Here is a 22,781-nt window from a genome sequence, read left to right on the forward strand (position 1 = left end):
CTTGGCTGCATGGTTTCTGTTGAGCAGTCCGTGCTTATTCTTATTGGCTCTCCTTTGTGGGTGACTTTTTGTTTATCTGTCGCTGCTCTTATAATTCTCTATCTTTGGTTTTGGCAAGTTTCATTATAATATGTCTTGGTGACTTTCTTTTAAGATCTGCCTTATGTGGAGTTTGATGAACATCTTGAATAGATATCTTCTCATCTTTCACAATATCAGGGAAGTTTTCTGCCAACAAATCTTCAGCAATTTTCTCTGTATTTTCTGTTAGCCCTCCCTGTTCTGGTACTCCAGTCACTTGTAGGTTATTTCTGTTGATAGAGTCCCACATGATTCTTAAGGTTTCTTCATTCTTTAAAATTATTTTATCTGATTTTTCTTCAGATATATTAGTGCCAAGTGATTCATCTTCGAGTTCAGAAGTTCTAGCTTCTACTTGCTCAATTCTGCTCCTCTCACTTTCTATTGAGTTGTCTGTTTCTAGAATTTTATTGTTAATCTTCTGAATTTGTGATTGCTGTCTGTCTATGGATTTTTCAACGTTATTAAACCTTTTCATTATGTTCCTGAATAATCTTTCTCATTTCTTTCAGTTGCTTTATTTGTGTGTTCCTTGGCTTGTTGTGCCTATTGTCTCATTTCCTTCCTGATGTCTTGAAGGGTTCTGTATATTAAACTTTTGTATTCTGCATGTGGTAGTTCCAGGAATGTACTTTCATCTAGAAGATCCCTGGATTCTTTGTTTTGAGAGCCTATTGAGGTTATCATGATCTGTTTCTTTATGTGACTTGATATTGACTGTTGTCTCCAAGTCATCTATAAGTTATTGTATTAGTTTATGCTTGCTTACTGTGTCGTAGCTGCTGCTTTGTTTTGTTTTGGTATACCCCTATGGATTGCTTGAGTGAGCTAGCTTGATTGTTTTCACCTTTGGAGCTCTGGCGTCCTGTCCCCAGCTGGCTATAGCTGTTACCAGGTATATTAGTCTAGAAGTCCATTCAGTTTTCTTGTATGAATTCAGCTCAGGTTTCCAGGTAGCTGATCATGAAGTGTGTGGTACAGGCTCTGTCCTACAGTCTTAGAGGGGCAGGGGTGATTGGCGTATATACCGGCATGTGATTGCAGCAGGGAATCACACTCTGAACAAGACAGAGAGCTGAGATCCGACCCCCAAGTGTCTCTGAGGAAAAGACGTCTCTGTTCCCAGGGCATGCTGATGGGTGGGCTCTGCAGGGGGACCATGGGCACCTGAAGTTTTTGGTTGTAAGGACTGGGAGGTAGCAGTTATCCCTGGACCCCTGTCGTGGGTGGCTGGGCGACCCAAGTGGAGCCACCAGGTCTTAGGTCCCTATTATGGGTAGGTAAAAAAAAAGAAAAAAAATTTTTTTTTTTTTTGTAAGGACCTTGTTTAATAGGCAAAGTAATGTCCAATGTCAAATACCCACCTCTCCATCGCACAGCTGAAATGGTTGGAGTTTGCCAACAAGGGCCTCTTCTCCTGAAATAGGTCCACACGGGTCCATCCAGAAAGGAAAGGTGCTCAAGGTCCACGGATGGTTTATGCCTGAGCAGGAGCCTCTTCTGTCCTGAGTTCACCCAGTTAATGGAGCTAGCAAATTATCTTTTCCCCCCAATTGGAAAATTTTTCCTTCCCCAAGGCCAAGTGGAGGGCTCTAGGTGCTCACCAGGGTCTATCTCAGGCCCAGGGGTTCACCTGCTGATGCGGGCTTGGCGGGGTGGTGGGGGGGAGTGGTAAAATATAGGCAAGTAGTTAGCTTTTGCCAGGAGCTCCCTTCTCCTCAGGTTCCGGAGGTGTGAGTAGGCTCTGTGGCTGGCTGCTTCTCCCTGAGGAAACTGCGGCTGAACGCTAGTACCAGCCCGCCGCCCCTGCCGCAGCTTCAGGAATGGTGCCTGAGGGCTCCCCACGATTCAGGTCCGGTTACACCTCTCCAGTTCTGAACAGTCTCATCCTGCCCCTGCCCCTCAGTTGGTTTTCTAAGCTTGCCTTTGAAGCTCAGGGCTCTCAGTTTGTCACAAATATACTTGTTTCACTTGTTTTTTCAGGTCTTTGTTGTAAAGAGGGCTCGCCTGAAGCGTCTGTCTATTCCACTATCTTGTCTGTGCCTCCGATAATCCTTTTTTTGCCATATAATGAAATGTAATCACTTCAGTGATACCATATTCACAGAAAGGAGATTATACAGTGGTGTGCTCCACTGGGGGTCATTCTTAGACTTCTGCATACCACGCAGCATGCCAGAGGAACCAGGTATACCTGTGTTTAAATCCTATTTCTTATCCTTTGTTTTATTGACTGGAAGAGGCAGGCTGTCCATAAGTTTCCTGAACTCAAGTTTTCTTTCTTGCAAAATATTTTGAAGATTAGGCACCTGGCACATAGTTGATACCTAATATTTAGTAGTAGAAGTAGTAGCATGTGTTTTAAGAGGTTTTGTGGTATTTCCAAAAAGCAGAACAACAATTTGTCTTCCTCCTTAAAAGACATGTGAAGAGTTTGTTAAAAATACAGCTCCCCAAGTTCCACCCTCTAGACATTCTGTTTTAGGGTGGGTTTCTATAACCTTTACATATTTTTAAATACATTCTCTAGGTGGCTGTGTTGTGCAGCCTAGTTTGGGAACAACTGGTATAGTAGAAAGAATCTGAGAGATCTGGTGCTAAATCTCACTCAGCTACACCCTTTACTGACTCTGTGACATTGGATGAATTTCTTAACCTCTATGAAGATGACATTATATAACATTGCAGGGGTGTTGCGAGGCTTAGCAATTATATGTGTACAGGGTCTGGCACATAGTATACCACCAATCCCTGATAACTGCTACAGATGATGGTGTTGACGGTAGTGTTGTTAAGTAATGCATCTATCATCCAGGTTCCAAATGCACTTTATTGGCTATCATTGACTGCATCACAGAGCCCGCCCCATCCCATCCTACATTCACACTATACTTCTTCCTGTTGTCTTACTGTGTGTCTTCATCCTTCATTGGTTCTGACATAATTTTTCTATGGCAGAAATGTTCTGTGCCCTCTATCTGGTGAGCTCATCTTTTAAACGTCACTTCTTCTGTACAGCTTTCCTGACCTACATCCTTCAGCATGTTAGGTCCTCCCCCATCTACCTTTTCAGAACATTTGTCACTTATGGCCATGAAAGTCTTTCTTATATGGTACTATATGTTAACTTGTTCTGTCCTCACCACTCAATAGTAAGTTCTCATCCATTATGACAAGTGCCTGGCACATCATAGGTACTAAAAAAAATGCTTGGTGTTGATTTTGCATATTTACAAAAATAATGACTAAATGTTTTGGAATACAACTTTACTGTCGTTTACATACAAAATAATTATGGGATTTGTTTATTGTAAACACATAATGAGCCAGTGGTATGATGTGTTTTCTAAAGAACAAAGCAAAACACCCATGTGGTTTTAGGCTACATAAAAAGAGAATGGAGAAAGGAACCAGGAGTTATTGAGGAAGCTCTATGGATCAGGCACTGTGCTTCATAACTTTCACATTTATTCCCATGATAACCCTGTCAAGTAAAATGTTGTTTAATTTTATAAATGAGGAGATTAAGACTCAAGCTATATTTAGTAACTTACCAAGGCCACATAGTAAATGGTGAATCTGGGATTGAACTTGGGTCTGTCTCATTCCAAAACCGTGTTCTTAATGTTACCAAGCTCCCACTCCTCTTGACTAGAAGAGCTGATGCAGGTACCTCAACTTGTTGCAAAACCAAAAAAAAAAAAAAAAAAACCCACTGCCATCGAGTCAATTCCAACTCATAGCGACCCTATAGGATAGAGTAGGGCTTCTAAGGAGTGCCTGGCGGATTCGAACTGCTGGTGCAAGGTAGTCTAAAAACCAGTGGAGAAAGCAAGAGTGAAAAAAAGAACATTTCATTCACATTCACATTCTTTGACTGTGTTGGTTGCAAAGTGTGTGCCACTAGATGGTGCCATTGCCTTCAAAAAAAAAACCAAACCAAACCTGTTGCCACCGAGTCAGTTCTGACTCGTAGCGACTCTAGGCAGAATAGAGCTGCCCTTTAGAGTTTCAAAGGCGTGCCTGGTGGATTTGAACTGCCGACGTTTTCGTTAGCAGCTGTAGCTCTTAACCACTGTGCGACCAAGGAAAGGTAAAATGTTGGTTGACTCCTGGGGTCTTGATATTCCCTTCTCCCATGCTCTCACAGATATTGGCCAGAATCAAAATATTAACATTTTTAGGTAATGTCTGGAAAATGGAGACGCAGTGTGGGGTAGTGGTCTATAAAACCCACTATAGTGGCCTATAGGCCAGTAAAAAAACCCACTGCTGTCGAGTCGATTCCCACTCATATGGAATTCAAATCTGAATTCTGCCAACTTATTTGCTTTGTGACTTCAGAAAATTCATCCATTAAGCTCTAAGCCCTAGTTTCCTTATCTGTGGAATGGGCATCATGCCATCTCCTCATAGAATTGTGAATATTAAGTTAACTACCCAAATGACCCAAGAAACAGAAAGGTACCACATAAACCAGAGACTACATCAGGCTGAGGGCAGAAGAACTAGATGGTACCCAGCTACAACTGATGACTGCCCTGACAGGGAACACAACAGAGAACACCTGAGGGATCAGGAGAGCAGTGGGATGCAGACCTCAAATTCTCCTAAAAAGGCCAGTCTTAATGGTCTGACTGAGACTAGAAGGACCCCGGAGGTCATGGTTCCCAGACCTTCTGTTAGCCCAAGACAGGAACCATCCCTGAAGCCAACTCTTCAGACAGGCATTGGACAGGACTATAGGATAGCAAATGATACTGGTGAGGAGTGAGCTTCTTGGATCAAGTAGACACATGAGACTATGTGGGCAGCTCCTGTCTGGAGGGGAAATGAGAAGGCACAGGGGGTCAGAAACTGGCTGAATAGGCATGAAAATGGAGAGCGGAGAGAAGGAGTGTGCTGTCCCATTACGGCGAGAGCAACTAGGAGTATATAGAAATGTGTATATAAATTTTTGTATGAGAGACTGACTTGATTTGTAAACTTGCACTTAAAGCACAATAAAATTAAAAAAAAAAAACAAAACCCGAAAACCAAGTACCCAAATGGAGTGTTTGGGACTTAGTAGGTTCTTAACGAATGGTAGTTATTGTTGTAATTAATAACTACTATTAATAAAGGTGAATCTCAAGTTCTGATGGATTCTAAAGGGCCTTAGGAATCACCAAAGTAAGTTAATTATACTCAACAAATATATATATATTTTAATTTTAAAAATTGCGGTAAATATACATGTGTAGATATATAAGACAAAACATTTGCTATTTCAACATTTTTTACATGTATAATTCAGTGACATTAATTATGTTCATCATGTTGTACAAACCATTACCGGTATTGGGTTCCAGATTTTTCCATCACCCTTAACAGAAACTCAGTGCCCCTTAAGTAATTATTCCCCCTTTCCCCATCTCTTCTACCCCTGGTCAACAACATTTTAATGCTAGATGTATTGTGAGTTTTTGAAAATTATTAGATTGTATGTGACTTCACTGAGCACTCCATTTACCTGTTGTGCTGGGCATCAACTTGACTGTGATTACTAAGGAGTATGTCATCTGATCTCTATTCTTTTAGTCCATCACAAGATAGGTGTCTTAGTTTTCTAGTGCTGCTGTAACAGATATACCACAAGCTGATGAGTTTAACAAAGAGAAATTTATTCTCTCATAGTCTAGGAGGCTAGAAGCCCCTATTCAGGGTGTCAGCACCAGGGGAAGGCTTTCTCTTTCAGCTCTGGGGGAAGGTCCCTGTGATCCCTCTTCCCCAGTCTAAGTCTAAGCTTCTCCTTGCAGGAACCTCAGGTCCAAAGGATGTGTCGTGCTCCTGGCACTGCTTTCTTGGTGGTGTGAGGTCCCCATGTCTCTCTGGTCACTTCTGTCTTTTATATCTCAAAAAAGATTGGCTTAAGACACAGCCTAATCTTGTAGATTGAGCCTCATCAACATAACTGCTGCTAATCCCATCTCATCAACATCATAGCAATAGGATTTATACAACACACAGGAAAATCACATCAGAGGACAAAGTGGGTAGACAATCACACAATACTGGGAATCATGGCCTCGCCAAGTTGACACATATTTTTGGGGGACACAATTCAATCCATGACAATAGGTCGTCCGTGCATTATGACAGATGATTGATAGTTTCAACACTGACTTCTGCTAGTGCCTTCTTTCATTGATTCTACAATGTGTATTTTTTTTCTTCATATTTTAACATCTCTGGCACTGGGATTCGTCTTACAATCAGTGGCCTTTTAGAGTAGACTAATAAGATATTTTTAAGTTGACATATAGCCTTAAGCTCTCCCTCCTGAACCCCTTTTTTAAATCTGCATTGGAATTGACTCAATGGCTGTAGCATTTTGTAAGTTTCATCTCTTCTCTGTGAATTTGACACTGTTCTCCCTCAGGCAAGATGTAAACATCTGTTTAATCTCTGTGATTGGTCCATAGATGTCATTAGTGCTATATTTTCTGAATGTTGACACTATTTCATAATTATACTTTTAAAATGAAGTAAAACAGAAAATCATGGAAAAAGATATTTCAGGCATATTCTAACCAAAAGAAAGCAGGGAAGCAGTGTAGATGTCAGACATAAAAGGCTTTAAGAAAAAAATTAAAATTGTTACAGAAAAAGAGAATACTAAAGATATAGTATCATATAGATAATATTCTTTGATAACACTTCTAAATAATTCATGGGTGAAAGTAGAAATCATAATGGGAATTATGAAATATTTAGACCTGAATGATAATGAGGGGACTGCATATTAAAACTCATAGTTTATAATCTTAAATGAATATATTATAAAACATTGAAAATTGATGAACTTAGCATTAAATATTAAAAACTACGAAAAGAAAAGAATAATAGTAAGAAAATAGAAATAAAAAATAGCAAAGAGCATACATTAATGAAATGGGAAACAAATACTAGGGAGCATCAATAAACAGAAAATTCGTCCTATGAAAAAAGTAATGAAATAAACCCTGGTAAGATTTTTTGGTGGGGGGAAGGGGGAGAAAGCAAAGACACAAATAGATAATATAAGCAGAGATAAAGAAGTGATAGCTACCTAACCAAACCAAAAACCAAACCCACTGCCGTCGAGTCGATTCCAACTCATAGCAACCCCGTAGGACAGAGTAGAACTGCCCCATAGAGTTTCCAAGGAGCACCTGGTGGATTTGAACTGCCAACCCTTTGGTTAGCAGCCGTAGCACTTAACCACTACACCACCAGGGTTTCCTCCCATCTATATAGTAGAGATGAAGAATCATAAATGAGCTATGAAGAATATGCCAGTAAATTTGAAAGCTGAAAATGCATAATTTCCTAGGATTGTATAAATCACCAGAATTAAGAAGAAGTAGAAAACTCTAATAGTACCATAACCATTAAAGATATTGAATCAGTAGTTTAAAAAAAAAAAAATCTCTCACAGAAAAGTATCAGGTAAGTTTTACCAACCCTTGTAGGTACAGATAACCATGCTGTTCTGAGATTAGAAATAGAAGTGTTCAACTAATTGTATGGCACTGGTATAACCTGGTGGTGCCAGTGGTTAAGTGTTCAGCTACTAACCAAAAGATTGGCAGTTTGAAAACCACCAGGTGCTCCTTGGAAACCCTATGGGATAGTTCTACTCTGTCCTATAGAGTTCTTATGAGTTGTAATCAACTCGACTGACAATGGATTTGGTTTGGGTTTTTGGCATAACCTTGATACAAAACCACACAAGTACATTAAAAGAAAGGACATTTTTAGGCCAGTGTCCCTTGTTAATGCAGATACCAAAATCCTGAATAAAATACAGTAAACCATACCAGTAATGTATAATAAATGAAAGTGTTATGACTAAATAGGGTTTATTCTGCAAATACTAGAATGCTAATTAAAAAATTAGTTACCATTTTAACAAATTAAAAGAGAAAAATTACATGACCATTTGAATAAACACAGAAGAAGTAGTGAATAAAATGAAATGTGCATTTTAAGCAAACTAGGAATAAAGAGAGGAAGACCCTCCATGAGATGAATTGACACAGTGGTTGCAACAATGGGCTCAAGCCATTGCAAGGATATGTGAGGATGGTGTACCTGGCAGCATTTCCTTCTGTTGTACGTAGGGTCGCCATGAGTTGGAACAGACTGAACGGCACCTGAGAACAACAAACGAATAGAAGAGAACATCCTTAATGTGATAAAGAGTATTTGTTAAAAGGCTACAGAGTACTTAATAGTGAAACAGTAGAAGCATTCTCTTTAAAATCAACAAGACAGAGGTGCCTGCTTTTGCTGCTTCTATACAACATTGTACTGGAGGTCATAGTGAATGCTGTAAGACAAAAAAAGAACACAAAAGATATAAGGCTTGGAAGGAAGAATCAAAATTATCAGTGTTTGCAGGTGCTGTTTCTATACATACTACTAGAGGTCTTGGCAAACATGGTGATACAAGAAAAAGATACAAAGAAAAAAGATTGGACGAAAACAATAGGAATTACTGGTATTTTCAGATGATATGATTGTTTACATAAAAAAAGTTTGCAAGAATCTGCAGAAAAGCTATTTTAATGACTAGGAGCCCTGGTAATGCAATAGTTTAGTACTTGGCTTCTAACCAAAAGGTTGGCAGTTTGATTGCCTTCAGCAAAGTTTTTGGATATGAGATCAATATACAAGAAGCAGTAGTGTTCCTCTATATTACCCCAACCCAACTAGAAAAAAAGTTATAAAAAAGAATTCTATTTACAACAGTAACAAGAACTCTCAGTTACCTAGGAATATATTTTACAAGATAAATGCATTCCTTGGAAGGTGAAAAATTATAAAACATTTAAAAACTAAAGGAAGACCTGAATAAGGAAAAAGCTATATTGTATGTTGTTCATGCCTGGTTAGTGTCAATATTACACTAGCTTTAGAATAGTCATTACCTCTGGGTATGGAGGAAGAGTGGACTGGGGACAAATGCCTTCACTTATATACAGTCAAAGCAGTAGCTTCTTCACGTAGCATCTTCTCTGGTGAGCAGGCTGGGTCTTGAGCCTTTCTGTGCTCCCGTAGCCCCTTTGCTTCCTACTACAGGTATATTGTTGACTTTTCTCTCTCCCCTCTAGACTTATGTGCTCCTTAGGGTAGAGGTGCATTTTATCCTCTTTACATCCCCTAGCTATTATAGTTTCTGACCTACAGTAGGTATTTAATAAGTGTATTGAATGTTGCTTATTATTACAAGCCTGTTAATTTGGATCTTTGGGCTTTGGATCAGGAGTTGCAAGACCTGAATTCTCTTGTCATTTAGCTTCAGGACCTTGGGTAAATATTTTAAGCCTCAACCTCCTAGTCTCTAAGAAAGAGTAATAATCTGTTCTGCCTAAATCTCAGAAAGCATATTAAAATGTATTATATGAATGTAAGATAGACATATCATTTCAGCAATGAGGGAAGGTATGCAGCTGTGAAGTTACAGTAGGAGTAGCTGTGCTGTGTGTTCTTAGCACTGTCTACATCCCTTTCAGGAGCTACGTGAACAATCTGTGACCAGGAGTCGTCATTCCTTTTTTATTATCTTTGGAGCCAGTTCACCAAGCAACTTCTCATTTTCTTCTTACAAAGGGGGATTGGCCCCCAAATAGTCAAAATTCTATTTTTGTCGAAGTCATGGGAGCAAAACTATCTTCCTGTTTGTGACACCAGAAGTATGATTCATGTCTGAAATATGCCTGTTTGTGGAAAAAAGGGGAAGAGGGAAAGTAAGGAGATTCATCTGGTTGGACAAGACTGTGTAGCTCCAGTTGCTTTCTGTCTGAACCTGGACAGGGTGACCCTGGAGCAGCAGGCACCTTGGTAATCCACGTGCTAGCTGAACCTGAATGGTTGACCATCTGAAACCTTCAGAAGAAAAATCTTGAGAAGTCGCTGAAAGATATGTATGTGTTATTATATTGGTACAATGGGTCATAAAACAGGGCTGAAATAAAATCTTTGATATTTTGGCATAACAAAGAACTTTGCTTAACAATAGAATACCATTCTGTGTATGGATTGTCAAAAGAGAGCTTTGCTTTATCAGATGCAAAAAGTAGTATAAACCCAGGTAAGGGGAGAGGAAGGATTTTTCAGGCGGAGGAAACACACACAAAGGTGTGATGGTGGAAGAAAGCTCGGAACAACTGGTAAACCTCAAGAAATTCCTTATGGCTGGAGCGTAGAATTTTATGAGAGATGAGACCGGAGTAGTACGTATAGAGCAGATCACTAAGGGCCTTTTATGCTAGGCTGTGGTAGAGTGACTGTATCCCTTAAACCAGGACACTCTTGTGAAAGGGGGATCTATTTATTACTTATTATGCCAGAACATCAGGAGTAATCCAGGACTGTAAAACCAGAAACCAGAAAATATGGTCACTCTTTGAAGGTGAGGAAAAGCCATCGATGTGATTATCTATCTTCCAAAGAATGGGAGTTAAATTATAGGCAGGAGGCTAGGGCAACTCTAAATAGTCTTGATGGGGGTGGGGGGAGGGGGGCAGTTGTTAGATGAGGATGTAGAATCCAGGGGTCTTGTTTGTTTGTTTATTTTGTTCTTAAAGAGGGTACAGGCAAGCATGTGTACATGTTGGGAAAAAGCAAAGAAAGAGAGAGAGACTGAAAATTGGTAGGGTAAGAAATCTGAGAACAGGTGGCAGGAGATGGAGCATGAGTGGAGAGATTGGTTTTTAAATAGAAGAATGGACTCTTCCCATCATGACAAGGGGAAAGAAACCAAGTGTAAGTTTAAATGTAGGAGAATCTGTAGGTAGGAGGGCATAGAAAGAAGGTTAGAGTTCTTACCTGATCATTACTTTTGTTGTTGTCTTTTGGTTTTGTTTTTGGCATTGTTGGGGATTCAAGGAGGGTAGAGAAGTTTTTAAATAGCTGCAGTGGGGAATTCGAGAGAGATCCATAATGAGACAAGGATGCCCTCTATCACCATTTCTATTCAACATTGTCTGCCATGGTAGTGACAGTCTTAGCTAAAAACAAAATATAAATAAAGCAAGAAAATAAAAATATAAGGTATAACGATTAGAATGGAAAAAGTAAAAGATATTATTTACAGCAACTTAATTGAATATACAGAAAATACTAAAGAATCTGCAGATATACTATTAAATTGATAAGTGAATTTAGCAAGATTACTGGATGTAAGATCATGATACAAAAATCAATGATAATTCAAATATTTTTAAAAGCAGAGAATATTTATAATAGCTTGGACAACTACTATAAAACATCAACTACTAGGAATAAATCTTAACAAAAGATAGGCAAGACCAGAAAATTATAAAGCATAATTGAAATTCAAGAAGACCTAAATAAATGACATTCCCAGTTCATTCCCAGTCAGTCCAGCCAGCATCCTAGTAAGTGTGTGTGTGTAAAATTTGTCAAGCTAACTCTAAAATTTGTAAATGGCCAAGAATATCCAATCTGTATGAAAGTACCAAGGCAGGCAACAGGATGGGAGAAGGTACTTGCCTAATTCATAGCCAATGAAGAGCTTGTATCCAGAATATATAAAGAGCTCCAACAAATAATTAGAAGAAGGTAGTCAGTCTTATCAATGGGCAAGAAACTTGAACTGTTTCATAAAAGAGAATATTCAAATGGCCAATAAACATAAAAACATACTCAACCTCATTAATTATCAGGAAAATGGAAATGAAAACCATTAAGAGATGCCACTACTCACTTGCCAGAATGACTAAAGTAAAAGTTAGTGAAGATGTGGAGCAGTTGAACCTTTTGTACACTCCTGGCGTGAGTGTAATTGGCAATGTCAATTTTGAGAACTGTTTGATAGTGTTTACTAAAGTTGACATATGTATACTGTAAACCCCAAAAAACCCAAACCCACTGCTGTCGAGTCGATTCCGACTCATAGCGACTCTCTAGGTCAGAGTAGAACTGCCCCATAGGGTTTCCAAGGAGCGGCTGGTGGATTTGAGCCCCTGACCTCTTGGTTAGCAACCAAGCTTTTAACCACTGTGCCACGAGGGCTCCCATGTATACCCTATGACCTAGCAAATTCACTTCTTGATTTGTATCTAATAGAAATATAAGCATAGGTATAACGAAAGATACGAACAAGAATGTTCATAGCAACATTGTTCTAATAACCTAAAACTGGAAACAACATAAATGTCTCTTTACAGTGCAATGGGTAAATAGTTCGTGACATATCCATACAGAAGAATACTGTACATAGCAATGAAAATGAATAAATTACTGCTATATACAACAACATGGATGAATCTCACAAACAGTACATTGAGTGAAAGAAGCCAGACACAAAAGAAAATATGTAGAATGAGTCCGTTTATATGAAGCTCAAAAACAAAACTAATTCGTAATGTTAGAGCTCATGGTAGTGTTTACCTTTGGGATGGAGGGCAGGGTTAATGATTAGGAAGGGTTGCAAGGGGAACTTCTGTTTCCTGGGTATATGTTACATTTCATTGTAAAGTTGGGCTTTTTTGGTTCTCAGATGAGATAGTATGTGTAAAGTGCTTACCGTAGGGCCCGGCTCATTGAACATGTTTGGTAGCTGGCAGTAATATTTGGTGTGGCTTAGTTCTCTATGATAGCAGGGTCTAGGGCAACGTCGTTCAATATAACTTTCTGCAGTAATGAAAATGTGCTGTCCGATAGGTGGCCACTAGCCACATGTGACTGTTGAACGCTAGAAAAATGGCTAGTGTGACTGAAGAACTGAGTTTTAAATTTTACTTAGTTTTAATTAATTAAAATTAAAATTTAATTATTTATATATAGCTAGTGTCTGGAAAGAAGTATTTCCAGAATGCTCATTAGAATTGAGGATGGAGAGGCTTCATCTCACGTACTTTGGACATGTTTTCAGGAGGGACCAGTCCCTGGAGAAGGACACCATTCTTGGTAAAGTACAGGCTCAGTGGAAAAGAGGAAGACCCTCAATGAGATGGATTGACACAGTGGCTGCAACAGTGGACTCAAGCATAACAACTCTTGTGAGGATGGCGCAGCACCGGGCACTGTTTGCTTCTTTTGTACATAGGGTTGCTATGAGTTGGAACGGACTCAACAGCACCTAACAACAACAGTGCCTATAGAATTAGACAGTGCAGATCTATGGTATTGCCACAGGGAATGAGTGACTGAAGGAGATTGGCAACGAACTTTATTTGAGTTGAACAAATCAAGAAATTGGAAGGCCAGAGTGTCAGATGAATTGTGCATGTATGCCTTGAAGAACCCTCAGGTAATATCAAGACCCATTTGATGTGGAAGACTGTTAAATTCCAAAGTCTTCAAAGAAGCCTTTGATTAGAGTGAGGTACAGACCAGAAAGGAATGCTTTCTCCTGTATAGGCTGTCAAGGATACTTAGGTAGAAATGTTTTAGAAGCACAGCTTAGGTAATAAAGGGCCATTCAAGATTTTAAACAGGAATACAGGATCAAATACTTGTGTGTTAGGAAGGTGGTGTGGGTGACTGTATGGATTAGCGGGAGGATGCCTCAGTAAGAACTTTGTAGTAATTCAGGCAAAAGATGACAGTGTTGTAAGCTACAATGATTGATTGAGTGTGGACAGAGACCAAGAGGGAAGGAATCAAGGACAGTGCTGAAGTTTCTAGTTAGGGAAATTGAGAGGACATTCAGGCCACTTACAGATATGGGAAACATTAGAGAAGGAACAGTTTTGTGGGAAAACATGAGTTTGGTTTTGGTCCTGTAGATATCTAGAAAAAGGGAGAAATCAAGGATAGACTCTTAGGTTTCTAGCTTATGCGATTTTAAGTATGGCATTGCCATTAACCAAAATAGGGGGCCACAAGAAAAGGAACAGTTTTGCTGGGAAGGTTAATTCATTTTGGAGTGTGTTGAATTCGAGTAGCCAGTCAGACTCCAGAGCCCCTGGGTGGAGCATACTGTTAATGTACTAACTGAAAATGTTGATGGTTTGAGTCTACTAAGAAGCACCTTGGAAGAAAGGCCTGGTGATCCCTTTATGAAAAATCAGCCATTGGAAACCTATAGAGCACAGTTGTACTCTGACACACATGGGGTCACCATGAGTCAGAGTTAACTTGACAAGTGGTTGGTTGGTTGATTGATGAGATATTAGGTTGAGTGCCCTTGTGAAGTTAGATAAATAGGCTTAGAGCTCAGGAGACAGAGCTAAACTGGAGGTACCATTTTGGGAGTCATCAGTGTTATGAATTGGGAGTCCTTAGTCTGTTATTTGTGGACTTGCTGGTGGTCCACGATCAGGCTTTAGGGGTCTGTGAACTTCTTTGCAAGTGTATGTAAAACTTTGAAGGTGCTTGTTTGTTTCTGGGGAAAGGATTTTTGTTTTTATCACATTTTGGGGGTCGGTAAGAGTAAGAACCATTGATACCAAAGTAGTTCAAGCAAGTGAGGAGTAAGATCAGCCAGGGAAAATGTTTGACATAAGAAAACAATTTGAAGACAGACCATAGGGAACCTCATTTAAAGGATGAGCAAGAGAATGAGAGCTTGTGAAGGAGACTAAGAAGAAATGGTCAGGTTGAGGGGGAACCAAAATAAAGTGCTATCAAAGGAAGGGGAGGAAAGGTTTCAAGGAAGAAATGGGCGGCAGCAGCAGCAAATGCTTCAGAGAGGTGCCTTACTACAAAACTAAAGGGTAGCAGAGTGGTCCTAGAGATGTGTGAGAGCAGTTTGGTGCAGTGGTGGGAAGGAAGCTGGATTACAGGAGTGGATGAAAGGCTAAGGAATATTGACCTTGAGCAGGACCAGTTTTCAAAAAGCTCCTTTGTGAAAGCAATGAGAGAGGAGGTGGTAGCTAGAGAGAGAGAATGGGGTTTTGCTTTTGTGTAACAAATGGTGAGGAATTGAGTTTGAGGAAGGCAATAAAAGAGTGAAATTGCATAGTGTATTTTTCAGGGTGTTGAAGAAATGTTGAGGCTAAGTGTATATAGGGTCTCTGTGAGATGGAAAAGAAGGGGAGGTGGGCAATGGCAGTGGAAAAGTTTTGAGCAGTCTTGACAGGCATTATATAGAAATGTTGACTTTTATCTAATTGCTCACGGAGAGTTGAGAAAGGTTTTAAACATCTGGGTCTCCTGTAAGAGTCTGTTCTTTAGAAATGTTACTCTGGCAATAGCAAGGACTATAGACTAGAAGGTTGCCAGACTGAAGGCAGACAGATTGCATTATCAAGCAAGAAGTGATGAGAGCCAGCATTAGGGCAATAGCAGTGAGGGTGGAGAAGAGTTAGTGAACTTGATAGAATAATTCAGAGGTGGAATGAACACAACTTGTGGTAATGGAATGAGGGAGGACATGTACAGGACCTGGAGGTTTCTATCAGAGTTGACTAGGTGACTAGTGACTCTAAAGAAAGAACAGGCATTCGGGAGTAGAGTGAGTTACAGCTTTATTGAGATATAATACACATACTGTACAATTCACCCGTTTAAAGTATATAATTTGATGGTTTTAGTATATTCACGGAATTGCGCAGCCATCACCACAGTCAGTTTTAAAACATTTTCATCACCTAATAAAGAAAACATTAAACAGTTACCCCTCATCTCACCCCAGTGACCACCCCCCGCCCCACAGCGCTAGGTAACCACTGATATACTTTCTGTCTCTATGGATTTGCCTATTCTGGACACTTCATATATATGGAATTACACAACGTGTTATCTTTTGTGCCTGGCTTCTTTCATTTAGCATAATGTTTTTGAGGCTCATCTTTGTAGAGATCATTTTTTCCCATTATATTATCCGTACCTCTTGGCATGTTTTATCTTCTATATGGAATGTAAGTGCCTTGAGGGCAGGGACTATTGTTACATGTTCCAGAGCTATATCTAGCACATATTTTTGTATTTGGTTATGGCTTTTCAGATACTTAGTACATCATAAGTTAAAGGGTTAGCTCATTTAGCCACAAAAATTAAGTTATCCAGAATGAACTGTTCCCCATACATGCTTACCTATTGAGATGTGGCTGTATTTGATGTTATGGAATAGGGAGGCATCTTCCTAATGGTGATCCTGTCCTGGTTCTCCCATTAACTCTTATATGATCCCAAGTAAGTTGTTATAGTCTCTGGAAACAATTTCCTTATCTGAAAATGGAGATAAAAATTCCTACATAATCTGAATTGAGGAATAACTAAGATAATTTGAGTCAATGAGATTTGATGTTCATCCAGACAGCTTCTGTGAAAAACTGAATAAATGTTTGACTAGTACCTAATCTTCCTGGGATAGGAGTAGTCCCTCTAAATAGCTTTTTTAATGGGATTAGGTATTTTGGCCCCTTGAGTCTTTTCAACCCCCATTTTCAAGGTCTTTGGTTTTACCTGTGGCATACTGCTTCTCTTGTCACGAACCTCAGGCATTTGACATATCCCATCTTCCTCTCTGGAATACTTAAGACACTTATTTCTTGACACTAACCAAATAGACTCCCTATTTTGTGTAACTTCCTCTTTCCTCTTAATTTCTGCTGTTTTAATAGGCTACGTGTAAGTTGAATATAAGAAAAAGAAGATATAAAACCTACCCTATCCACCTACCCCCAAGAAACAACTTATAAGTGCAATTCTCCACTCCCTGCCCCCTTTCCTGGAGAGTTGTTTATGTCTTCATTTAGAAAACATATATTGAGTATGTACTTGAGTGCCATGTGTCAAGGTAAATAAAACAGTCCTTGACTTCTAAAACCTCATAGCAAACGTATAAACAGATAAACATAGTAGAGTATGAAAGGTGTGATGGCAGAGGGATATACAAGCGGTTATGGGAGCACTGGGAGAAGTGATTGGGACTGTTTTAAAGCCAGTGTCACCTGGCATTTCTGCACTAACAAGTATAACACAGAAGCATCCCAATGAAGAACACCTGCCATCTGAGCCGCAGCCTAGTGAGGTGGAGATTCTGATTCCCATTTTAGAGAGCAGTCTAAAGCTCAGAAAGGCTCAGCAGCTGACTCTTAGATTCTAGATTCAACTTAAGTGTTTGTCCTCTACCCCCAACCCCCCACCACATTCATGCCCTTTCCGTGGTCATGAATGCAGAGTACCACAGTGCCCTGCGTATCCTCTCTCCTTTAGTTCTTCCTCCTTAAGCAAAACTAGGGTTCAGATTCTCCATTGCTGTGTCTAGCCTGCTTCCAGTGTCTTCGGTGCATTGATCATTCCAGGGCTGTAGCACTAGTGAACATTGCTGATGTCATTGTTTGCCTTATTGGGATTTTGCTCTTTGTTTCACAGGGAGCTGTGATTGGTATAGACGATGAGGACGACAGCACCTTCACAATAACTGTTGATCAGAAAACCTTCCATTTCCAGGGTGAGCTGAAAGAAGAGATTCTTTCTCTTCATAGTCCCAACTGCTTCTTTCCTTCTCTTGTGGGTTGTTTGCTAAATGGCTTGAATGGTTTTGCAACAGATCCTGCATGAACGAGTACACAGGAACGTTCTGGATGAAGTGGTACTGCAGGTTAGGCAGGGATTTGTATCTGTCTGCAGTGGATACAGATCTATTTGAAACGACTGTGGATCTGGCTGCAATTGGAGATTAAAAATTTAAAGGATAAATATCAGTGAAGGGAGAGAGTAATGGGCTGCTGCTGCTGCTGGCTTGTGTTTACAGAAGGTTGCTGATCTTCTTTATTAAGGAGTATGGTTCCGCTTCTGCATGAAGAGTCTAAAGACTGTGAAAGCTGCAGTGTTTGTCTGCATAAAACTTGAAGTGTAAACTAAATTGAAGCTAGTGGCAACCTTTGGCTTAAAGGTTTTGCTTTGCTTCAAGAACTGCAAGTTTGCATTCATTTCATCTGCATTTCTGTGTCTTGTCTGCCAGCCATCATTTCTCTGCTATTATCCTTTTTATAGTTAATAACACCAATGCCATCTGTCACTGCTATGTTTCGGCATTGCATGCTCTGGTTCACCGGTAGAAAGGGTAAGGTACTGTATGATCATTCTCGTTTCATCTTGCTTTGAAAACGCTAAACTAGCAAATAAAACTCAATTTTAATGATCCTGTTCTAATGTACCTCTCATCTACTAGGAGTGTCTGCTAGCTTTAGTACAGATGTTTTCCTTTTTTTGCCAATATAGAGTAACCTCTATTTTTTGTTTAAAGCAGCCCAAGAAACTTAGAAGTGAGAAGGTTTGGAGATGTTCGTACTTTCTTTGAAGTACAGATGACAATATACTGTGATGCTACGTATTACAAAATAAATAAATACTAAGTAAATTGTCCTGATTGATTATAGCTTAATAATGTTTTGGTTATAGAGTATAACAGTGACCAGATATGTTATGCTAGTTGTTCAGACAGCTATTGTCCTCCCATGCTAGGATACATGGTATATTACAATTATTTTTTTATTGTCTGTTTAAGAAATTGACATCGAAATGAAAGATGCAGCTTGTATATAATAAAGACAAATCAGTACATTCAGTAGTGATATCTGTAATACTTTCTCCTGCTCATCCTTAAAAAATTTACTGTATTGGTCATATTATTTATTTAGAGATGCTTAAATGGTGATGCTGTCCTGAAATTTTCCATTCCATGTAAACCTCATAAAGCATTTTAAATTCTATTATAAAGCACAAGTTCTTTATTTTTAAGTTAAGTATGTGTTGCTGCTTATAAACCAAAGCAGATAATTTCCACACACTGGAACTCTTTTCTTGAATGAAGTTGAGCACTTTAATGCATTTCAAGAAAGAGCTGCTGAATGCAGGTGAAGGCTGCAGTATGGAATTCTCTCCTCTGCAGAGACACTTCCTTTGGACTTCCAGAAGCTGTACTATTTGCTTGTTTAAAGGAGAAGGGACTCAGACCTATACAGTAAAAACATCTCCATCTTCTGATTTACTATTAAATAATTTACGTTAAACTCACCTCTCCTTTAACACTAGCATTATGTGGCTTGCTTGAAAGATGAACTTTAAATGGTAAGGATAAGTAAGAGTTATGTGCATTTTCAAAATGGATTCTTTGATCTGAGACTGTCAGTTTGATATTTTTCTACTGTAATAGTTATGAGTATCTGAGGCAACATGAGATTATCTGTCTTTTGCAAAGAACCAAATAAGACTGTGTATCTATTTTTCAGCAATAATGAGAGTTATTTCATGTTCAAAGGTCCTTGCTTTTAAGAAAATCTATGCAAACCTGATAAAAAGTTCTCAGCGTCCCAGTAGATCTTATATTCTTGATTAGAATTGAAGATAAATTTGACTGATATATTAAGATACATTTAAATGTGTTAATTTTTGTTAATATACCAGAATTTTGAAAGCAAATGAAGTATCAATTGATGCATCTATAAAACAAATTCCTTTTACTATCACCTATTAAAAGGAAAGCTATAATTTGTCCAGATACATTAATTTATTCATTTAACATCTGTTGTAGATATCCTAAGTTCTAGGGATATAGTGATCAAAAAAAAAACAGAAGAAACTCCCTGCCTTCTTGAGTTATCCATTCTGGTAGAGGAGAAAGCCAATAAATAAAGTAAATTGGTGAAGTATAAGTAAATAGAGAATAAGTCCTGGGGAGGGGAAAAAAAAAAAGGAAAGGAGAAAGTGAAATAGAAGTGAGGTGAGGGCAAGGTGTTGAAATTTTAGGGCAGCCAGACTCACTGAGATGGTGCCCTTCTGTGAAAGACCTGAAGAAATTGAGGGAACAAGCCATGTGGCTATGTTGGGAGTGGAGGTTTGCATCATTCCAGGCAGAAGAACAGTAAGTGCAAAGGAGTGTGTGACATATTTGAAGAACAGCACTGGCTGGAATGCAGATAACCATGGGGGAGAGTAGTGGGAGAGAGGTAACAAAGAGCCATCATGTAAGGTCTTATAAATCCCAATAAGGACATTGACTTTTACTAAGAAGCCATTAGAGGATTTTGAGCAGAGGAGTAACATGATGTGATTTATGTTTTAACAGGATTACTCTGGCCTCTGTGTTGAGTGTAAAATGCAGGGGAGCAAGGACAGAAGCAGGGGAAATAGTCAGGAGGCTTTTGCAATCCAGAAGAATGATGGTGATTTCCAACATCATGGAAGCTTTCACTATTGTAGCAGTGAGTGTAGGAAGGTAGTGAGAAGTGGTCCAATTGTGTGTGTTTAACCAACTTTATTGAGATATAATTAACATACAATTAAATGTAAACATTATACACTTCTATGAGTTTTGTCATTTATTCACTCATATAAGTGCCCCCACAATCAAGATACAGAACATTTCATCACTCCAGAAGATTCCTTTATGCCCGTTTCAGTCAATCTCCACTCCAGCCCCCAGGCCAGGTAACCACTGATTTGCTCTCCACATATTTTTAACATTCATCCATGTTGTTGCATGTGTTAGTCATTAGTTTCTTTTTTTATTGCTAAGTAATAGTCCGTTGTATGATACCGTATTTATTTTGATATTGTATTTATTTCTCTCCATGTGGGAGAAAGGAGTCAAGATTAATATCAAGATTTTTGGCTTGAGCAACACTAATGGAAGTTGCCATTAACTGAGATGACGGACTGCAAGAGCAACTTGTTTTTGTGTGTGTAAGGCGTGGGTGGGTGGGCATCAGGAGATTAGTTTTGGACGTGATTATTAAACAAGTTTTAGATGTCTGTCAGACATCCAAATGGAGATGTCAAGTAGGCAGCTGGAGTCTGGAGTTCTGAGGAGTTTGGGCTGGAGAAATAAATTTGGGGTCATTGGCATACAAATGGTGTTTAAAGCTGTAAGGCTTAGGGAGTAATGTAGAGAGAAAAAAGAAAAGGTTCAAACACTGAGCCCTGGAGCACTCCCAGCATTTTCTTAGAGAGCACAGAGATGAGACAGAACCCAAAACCAAACCCACTGCCATCAAGTCAATTGGAACTCATAGCAACCCTGTAGGACAGGGTAGAACTGCCCCGTAGAGTTTTCAAGGAGCACTTGGTGGATTCAAATTGCTGACCTCTTGGTTAGCAGCCATAGCACTTAACCACTACGCCACCAGGGTTTCTAGCAGAAGCAATTGACAAAAAGCAACCAAAGAGGAGGAAGAAAACCAGTGGATAGTATGCTGGAAGCCAAGAGGGAAAGTGTTTCTAGGAGAGAGAATTGACAACTATATTAAATGCTGCTGATAGATCAGGTAAGGGGAGGACTGAGAAATGATCACAGCCTTTAACAATGAGGAGCTCATTGGTAACCTTGAGAAGAGCAATTTTTTTTTTTTTAATAACTTTTATTAAGCTTCAAGTGAATGTTTACAAATCCAATCAGTCTGTCACATATAAGTTTACATACATCTCACTCCCTACTCCCACTTGCTCTCCCCCTCTTGAGTCAGCCCTTTCAGTCTCTCCTTTCTTGACAATTTTGCCGGCTTCCCTCTCTCTCTATCCTCCCATCCCCTCTCCAGACAAGAGTTGCCAACACAATCTCAAGTGTCCACCTGATATAATTAGCTCACTCTTCATCAGCGTCATTCTCCCACCTGCTGACCAGTCCCTTTCATGTCTGATGAGTTGTCTTTGGGGATGGTTCCTGTCCTGTGCCAACAGAAGGTCTGGGGAGCATGGCCGCCGGGATTCCTCTAGTCTCAGTCAGACCATTAAGTTTGGTCTTTTTATGAGAATTTGGGGTCTGTATCCCACTGATCTCCTGCTCCCTCAGGGGTCCTCTGCTGTGCTCCCTGTCAGGGCAGTCATCGATTGTGGCCGGGCACCAACTAGTTCTTCTGGTCTCAGGATGATGTAGGTCTCTGGTTCATGTGGCCCTTTCTGTCTCTTGGGCTCTTAGTTGTCGTGTGGCCTCGGTGTTCTTCATTTTCCTTTGCTCCAGGTGGGTTGAGACCAATTGATGCATCTTAGATGGCCGCTTGTTAGCATTTAAGACCCCAGACGCCACATTTCAAAGTGGGATGCAGAATGATTTCATAATAGAATTATTTTGCCAATTGACTTAGAAGTCCCCGCAAACCATGTTCCCCAGACCCCCACGCTTGCTCCGCTGACCTTTGAAGCATTCATTTTATCCCGGAAACTTCTTTGCTTTTGGTCCAGTCCAATTGAGCTGACCTTCCATGTATTGAGTGTCGTCTTTCCCTTCACCTAAAGCAGTTCTTATCTACTGATTAATCAATAAAAAAAACCCTCTCCCACCCTCCCTCCCTCCCCCCCTCGTAACCACAAAAGTATGTGTTCTTCTCAGGTTTACTATTTCTCAAGATCTTATAATAGTGGTCTTATACAACATTTGTCCTTTTGCCTCTGACTAATTTCGCTCAGCATAATGCCTTCCAGGTTCCTCCATGTTATGAAATGTTTCACAGATTCGTCACTGTTCTTTATCGATGCGTAGTATTCCATTGTGTGAATATACCACAATTTATTTACCCATTCATCCGTTGATGGACACCTTGGTTGCTTTCAACTTTTTGCTATTGTAAACAGAGCTGCAATAAACATGGGTGTGCATATATCTGTTTGTATGAAGGCTGAGAAGAGCAATTTTAAGGTAGTATAATTTTAAGAGGATTCCCTCGGTGGTAATAAAAGTTAAGCTCTCCACTACAAACCTAACCAGAAGGTTGGCAGTTAGAACCCACCCTGTGGCATCTCAGGAGTCAGGCCTGAGA

At 39.6% G+C, this 22,781-nt stretch overlaps 1 protein-coding gene across 8 annotated transcripts in view; it reads left to right on the forward strand.

Moving 5' to 3' along the window:
- The window catches only part of OSBPL9 (oxysterol binding protein like 9), a 176,605-nt gene that overhangs the window by 53,022 nt on the left and 100,802 nt on the right, over positions 1-22,781 (forward strand). For all 8 annotated transcript variants that reach the window (XM_064281953.1, XM_064281954.1, XM_064281955.1 and 5 more), the window contains exon 3: positions 17,398-17,476. In XM_064281953.1, the coding sequence (XP_064138023.1) occupies positions 17,398-17,476 (79 nt within the window). The remainder of the gene's footprint in view (positions 1-17,397; positions 17,477-22,781) is intronic.

The sequence above is a fragment of the Loxodonta africana genome, chromosome 3, assembly GCF_030014295.1.
Source record: "Loxodonta africana isolate mLoxAfr1 chromosome 3, mLoxAfr1.hap2, whole genome shotgun sequence".
NCBI lineage: Eukaryota > Metazoa > Chordata > Mammalia > Proboscidea > Elephantidae > Loxodonta > Loxodonta africana.